This window comes from Melitaea cinxia, chromosome 20 (genome assembly GCF_905220565.1).
Source record: "Melitaea cinxia chromosome 20, ilMelCinx1.1, whole genome shotgun sequence".
NCBI lineage: Eukaryota > Metazoa > Arthropoda > Insecta > Lepidoptera > Nymphalidae > Melitaea > Melitaea cinxia.
Window position 1 is genome coordinate 6,558,680 of NC_059413.1, and position 7,304 is coordinate 6,565,983.

The 7,304-nt window shown below is 31.8% G+C and overlaps 1 protein-coding gene across 1 annotated transcript in view; it reads right to left on the reverse strand.

Annotated features, from left to right (window-relative positions):
• Positions 1-6,052, reverse strand: part of LOC123663339 (phosphorylase b kinase gamma catalytic chain, skeletal muscle/heart isoform) — a 30,034-nt gene extending 23,982 nt beyond the window's left edge. The window contains exons 1-4 of the mRNA XM_045598028.1: positions 6,018-6,052; positions 5,645-5,790; positions 4,956-5,131; positions 4,507-4,639 (exon numbers count right to left, since the gene is read on the reverse strand). Coding sequence (XP_045453984.1) covers positions 4,507-4,639; positions 4,956-5,131; positions 5,645-5,736 — 401 coding nt within the window. The 5' untranslated portion in view covers positions 5,737-5,790; positions 6,018-6,052. The remainder of the gene's footprint in view (positions 1-4,506; positions 4,640-4,955; positions 5,132-5,644; positions 5,791-6,017) is intronic.
• Between the last annotated feature and the right edge of the window lie 1,252 nt (positions 6,053-7,304).

Below are 7,304 nucleotides of genomic sequence, written 5' to 3' on the forward strand. Positions count from 1 at the left end.
AATCTATCATCTCTATATCTATAAAATTCTCGTGTCGCGGTGTTTGTAGTTAAAACTCCTCCGAAACGGCTAAACCGATTCTCATGAAATTTTGTGTGCATATTGGGTAGGTCTGAGAATCGAACAACATTTATTTTTCATCCCTTTAAATGTTAAGTGTAGTCCACCCCTAAATTTTTTTTAATTTTTAGATACATTATTTATTTTTTATTTTAATATGATTTGTCGTTGAAAAATACATACAACCCTAAATTTTCACCCTTCTACCACCAACCCCTATTTTTAAATAGCGTTTAGCGGCAAGACAACGTTTGCCGAGTCAGCTAGTAATAAATAAATATCTTATAACATACACACACGGTCGTCTGTTCCTACAGTAAGTAATTTAATGTTTGTGTTGTAAGTTATTGTAGTAACAGCCGGCTGAAATAGCTATTTTTTTTTCGATAAATATACATAAAAATATTACACATATATATATAAATACAAATATTACACCCAGACTCAGGCGGGAATCGAACCCGAAATCCGCTGAGCAGAAAACAGGTTCACTACAAACTGCGCCAACGAGCTAGTCAAATATGAAGTTCAGAATGAATTTGAATGTGAAGTTGAGATGTCTTTTTCATGAACAAAACATGAATATTTATCAAAATAAATGATTTTGTTATCAAGATAATTTTATGAAGATAAAATTTGTCCTTTAAAGTATTATATTTAGGAGACAATTTAAAATAACAAATACGCGACATTATTAGAATATTAATCGAGCACTTCAAGATCTCAAAAGGTCATACGCGATCATGGGTGGAGTTTACCTTCGTGTTTGGAAGCGATTTTTGGCAAAAACTGCCTGTGATAACAAAAGGGACACGCGCTGACGTCATCAGAGCATGCTTAAAATTATATCTCCCATGTGTATTTCTATTGATACTCTCAATTTACGAACAAATACTCTCATTCTCATAGACGCAATATATCCCGTTTATGAAAATTCAAAACATCATCGTTGGCTCTGTCCAAGGGCTATAGTATCGCCCAGAAACGAAACAGTGAATGAAATCGATAAACTGATTTTAAAAAAAGTTCCTGGTCAAGCCGAACAATAGGTATAAGTCTATTGGCCCAGTATGCAACATTGAGGACACAGTACACTATTCAAGAATTATTAAATTAGTTGAACTCTTCTAGTCTGCCTTCTTACTTCCTTATGCTAAAAGTCGGGGTTACTATCATGTTGTTATGCAACTTGAACCTTCCGAACATGTGTGACACAAGACTGCTGATAAAAGGGTCGCGCAAAAATCTAATTGTAGCGAACATACTAACTAACATTGGGACAACTTATTCATATACCACTGATACCGATGATTCCTAGAACCTGCCTATCCTTTTCAAAAGGTTGCAGTTTCCAGTGAATGTGTCATTTTCCCTTACAATAAATAAGGATCAGGAGCAGACATTTTCGGGTAGGATTGATCTAAGAAAAGAGTGTTTTTCTCATGGTCAGTTACATGTTGGTTTATCTCGAGTTAGAACTCCCCAAAACCACTATATTTTTCTGCCAGAAAATAAAATAACAACAAATATTGCTTTTAGAGAAGTCATCAACAGTTAATATAAGTACACGTCCAATAGTACCTATAAACAAGAAATAAAAGGAAACGAAATTATATAAACAATAAACCTGATGACCCCGATAAAACTTAGTACTAAGAACTACACAACATAATTGCATCCCAAAGATAACGCCCAACAAAGTGAATGCGGCTAGTTTGAAAACAATAGTGTAAACAAGAAAGTATCTATTCCTTATATAAATGGTTTTGATTGAAATTCCATTTGTTGTTACTATGGCAGATCTTACTGATATATTCCATTTATGTGTCATACATAAAAACTACTGTGTGGCTACGGTACTAAAGAATATAGCCAACCCCTCTCTTCCCGTGGGTGTCGTAAGAGGCGAATAAAGGATAACGCAGTTCCGCTACCGTCTTCAAACTTAAAAAGCCGACCGGTGGCGGGATAACTATCCAACTGCCGGCTTTGAAATACACAGGCCGAAGACGGACAGTAGCGTCTACGGTGCGACAAAGCCAGCCCTGCGGTCACCAACCCGCCTGCCCAGCGTGGTGACTATGGGCAAAACACATGAGTTCACGCTATTTTTGCGTAAACTTGTGGAGGCCTATGTCCAGCAGTGGACTGTATAGGCTGTAATGATGATGATGACATAAAAACTAGTGTTGTGACCAAGTGTAGCCATCTGCATATTACACAAATGTATTATGGTATATTGTTGTCACACAACAATACATATTTTAAAACAAAGATATTAATCTCATAAAAAAATTTTTTTAAAAAAATGAAAATGGCTCACAATCTATAGTTTAGTTTCCCTAAACAAAAAAACTATGGATTTATATTAGTATATACGTACTAAATTAAACTATAACTTTCATCTTTCTATCTACAAATCTATACGTATAATAAAATGGTAGGAAGGTCAAAACTGTACATTGAATATTTTTTTTTAAGAATACTTGGAGTGTGCTCTACAATCGATACCAAAGCCAAAAATATAGTTTTTAGAATTTTTGTCTGTTTGTCTGTATGTATGTCCGGGATAAACACAAAAAGTACTGCATGGGTTTACTTCAACTTTGGCACGAATATTATGAAGAAGTCTGGTCAACATATAGGCTACATATTATCACACTATCACCTACGGGGAACGAGCAGTGAACCTTTATTTCTTCAACGCATTCTGTAACAACGTGTAATCTAATGACGCATATTTGAATTTGTTGTTATCATGTTAATAACCATGTCATAAGCTAGCTTCACACTATAAATAAAGATATTCTGTAGTATATTTAGTATCAGCATTGCACCCATGCGAAGCCGGGGCGGGTCGCTAGTTCTAGAATATTTGTGTCAATCAAAGGTGCATCATTAATGAAGCCGGAACATGTTTTATTACTTAAGCAACGCATATGTGGAACATGATAAGAAAGAATTATTAATATTTAGCTAATGTTATTACAATATGTCTATCAAATATTTAATTATTTGTAGAATATATCAATAACAATAAGCCTGAAGTACATGTGCTACAACTTCCTTGTAACTTTATAAAATCTTGAATGGTACAACTAATCTTAAAACAAAAAGAAAATTCCCATTGCGCTTAATAAGTCAATTGTGAAACCTACATATAAAAAATATGACATTCAATTTTTTTAAGTCTTACAGGCCAAGAACACTTCAAGCAGTACTTTCAAACCTTTTTAAAAAGAAATACTGAACACCTAAAACACTTAATATATTTAAAAAATCACAATTTGGGTTTATAAATGGAAGCTCGACAAAATTGGCATGTTTTTCGCAAATTATTAAATGTCTAAATAAAATAATCTAATCTTTATTGATTTTTTAGACACAACTAAAGAAATTTTAATTTGTCTCTCACCCAATTTTACTCAAAAAAATGTACAAAGATATAAGATAACTGTCAATAACGAAAAAGGTGTTTCAGTGTACCTACCAGCATAATGTATATGGTGTACCTTAAGGCAGTATCTTGGGGCCTCTATAATTGGAGCTTTCCAACATTAACAAAAATCGTAGTGAATAGTGGCTTATAATAAATATATATAATAAATAAATTTATAGAAAACAAAGTTCATGCAATTTCAAACTACTAATAGTACTGTTTCGAAAATTAACATTACCTACAATAACTCGCTCATTGATAATGTGGATTCCACTGTATTCTTAGGTGTAAACTTTGCATACATATATATAACTGGTAAAGATCATATCCTTAAATTAGGCAATAAGTTAGATAGGTTTTTTATGTTTTCAAACGCACATACCAAATAGCAACTTCTGAAATAGGTTCATAGGCATCTCATAATCTAATCTTATTTTATATATGGCCTAATTTTCAGGGGTAATTATGTAAACACTCATCGAGCTTTTAAAATGCAAAAAAAAAAATTAAGATCATAATGCTGGAGCATAATGCAATGGTGCTGTATATTTAGTGTGTTAATGTTGTTGTTCATCAATTTCGAAGAACTTTCTTACGATTCCACATGTATTTAAAATGATGGCTTTCTGTAAGGTGATGTAAAGAGTTTCCTTTAATTCTAGTTGTTTGTGACTATGTAATAGATGGGATAACACCTGTGATCGAAAGGACTTATTATTATAAAAACTACTAAGAATAATATTTCAAAATTTTAAGTGCATTAATCTTTTAAAGATAATATAAAAGAATCATAGCAAGCAAAAAATACTATTTAGAATAAAAATTACAATCGATATACCTACTTATTGTTAATTTAAACAGTATTAGCATATTTATTAGTACATCTTTTTACAATCCTATAATAGTTTTATTAATTTAAAATAAAAAAAGTAACAAGACAAAGAAAAATTAAATAACACTTCCAAAAACAAAGGTATATTGCCTTTTTGATGAACAATGTTACTCACCTCATAATGTATCTAGTTTTCTTTTCTGACAGTGTTACCACAGATGTCAAATAGTCAAATAATTCACCATTCTTACAGAGTTCGAAAACCAAGAAGATAAACGTTTCCGATTCAAATACATCTTGCAGCTCAACTGTAAATTTTATCATTATTTAAAATAAAATATTTACAGCACATTTGATTTTTTAAATTACATAATATGAAAATTTTCTTTGTGACTATGTAATTACTTAGAATTTAGAGTTTTAAATATTGTCATTACTTTAATTAATTAGTTTCATGGTCACTTAGACTTGTGATTTAAATGTAAAATGGAATATCGCATCCGTAAGGTAATAATGATTTATAATTAAATTAAAATCACCACAACTGGAACACAAAAGTTCTGGGTACATACATTAAGAAAGATTTCCCTTTAATTTAACCTAATAGTCACATAACTCACTCACTAATATAAGGATGACCTGCAACCATTCTCAATATAGAAATTTCTTGCCGAGTGGCATCTCTCATTATGTGGGTGTCTACACCGTCTTGAGACTCTTGACTGAGGTCAATTATTTTAGCTGCATATTCGCGCCCAGTCTCCTTCTCAACACATCTTCTAACTGTTGAGCTTATGCCTCTGATGAAAAAAAAAAAAAAAACAGTTAATATGGAGTTAATATTTTCAAGAAAAAATTTTATGGAACACATTAATGTCCCCAATTTGTAGTGATTAATGTAAAACAAAATTGATTGATTCATTGAAATAATGGCCTTCAGTTGTGCCACTGAAGCGTGGTTGATCCCGACAATGCAAAAAGAAAATTTTCCTTCTGCCAAATATTTAATTAGCGCAATGTCAAATTATATAGAATTTTTCTTTATTATTTTGTCCAGTAAATTTAGTCCTTGTTAAAGCTTGATCTCATATTAAGCTTTATATATTCAAGCGAACAAGATCATAGAAAACAAAAAAATATTATAAGCTATAGCTACAGCTAATAATATTTTGTTTCTTAGTTGACTATTTAATAATTTGCTCAGGGAAGAAGTTCATATGACGATTTTGGCAACAACGCAAATGTAACAGTTACACTACAATGAGCTTATCGATATAAATATCTGTATAAAATACTGTATATTCAAATCTTACCTTCCTATAATTTCCTTCGGTTCATATTTAGCGTAGAATTCCTTTGCTGCATCTTTATCGGGCAGATTGTCATCATCCTCTTCCTTAGCCATACTTATTTTGTCTGGACTTATTTTATTCACTATTAAAGATCATTAGCAAAGTATCTATTCACAATGACGAAAGGTTATTTAATAAAACTAATTAGATATAACAAGTTACGCTTTTCAATTCACAAACCATTAATTCCTTGTTAGAAATTACTTAAACTTAAATTTAAATAATAATCGTTATTCTATTTTTGACAAAGTTTTATAACATATTATTATATTTTGAGGTCACTGATAACTATTAGCATAACTAACCAAAAAGTCTACAATATAACTAAACTTACTCAATAGAGTCTATAGTCAATGGCTGAGTTTGACATACGATAAAAATAGTAGATATTATAGATATCTGCATCACCATTCCAATTAGTCTATGGATTTCTTAAAGAGTTTAGAGATTAGAGTTTAAAAAAGCTGTATCTTTTTATTAAAAGCAAAGAGCAACACGGAGGGGAGTAGCCATGTACAGGCGTTCCCCTCTGTCAAGGTATAAGGCCAAATGGCCATATGCGTACAATAAAACTAGTTGCAGCCGCACTGATCACTAGACTAAATCTAGTTGCTCGATTGAATCAACGTCCTTCAAAAAATGCCAAATTGTTCTGTTTTTTGCTTCAAAAAAAGATCTGCCACATCAAATTTACTAAAACATGGCGTTACCTTTCATACGTAAGTATTTTTTAATCACATTATTACTTGTATACTTCTTTTAAACCTTTTTTAAACTTAAAAATTACAAATATTATCGGTCGTGTCGACTCGATTTGTTTACTAACATAGGCCGCTCGCCCTCATACAATATGCGGATCGGTCGAGCGACTGATCGGAGTCTATTTCCGAGAAGTCACTGTCGCCGAGCGATAGTGTTGTTACCGGTTCGTTTGTAGATGGTTATCGATAAAAACGGCATTTTTGAGATTTTGATTTATTTAAAATATTATATTGCTAGCTTTTTTTAATAAACATAGTTATATAATAAAATTGCATTAAATTAAATATAATACACGTATTATGAGTATTAATACATTTTACTAGAATTACTTAATGTGAACTTCGACCATAATGTTTTATATAAAAATTTGGCAGGTTTTCTGAAAATCCAAATTTAAGGGATACATAGAAAAAATTTGTAATAACAGACAGACCTGGACGCCCACAAAAAATAGTGTAATTTGTTCAGATCATATCAGTACCACTAACTTTCAAGTGTTGGCGAACAATAGAAGGATTAGTCGAGGGCACCAAACCAACACTAACGCCACACTGTATTTGTCCCGTAAGTTTTTTTTTTTTGTCTCATGTACAAGGTAATCAAGATATGGTTCACCTTTGTCATAGTAGTGAAACGAAACTTAGATTTGTCAACTTTATTAATTATTATGATTAAAAGTTGTTATTTAACTTGAAATGTATGTAACTATGTGTGTTTGTTAGGGTTGATCTTGTTCGAAATCATAGAGCAACACGGAGGGGAGTAGCCATTGCGTTTGTTACCGATACAAAACTGTCTGTTATTTTTTGTGGGGGGAAATTACACACATGCCACTTTATCTAATTCCCACACAAAAATA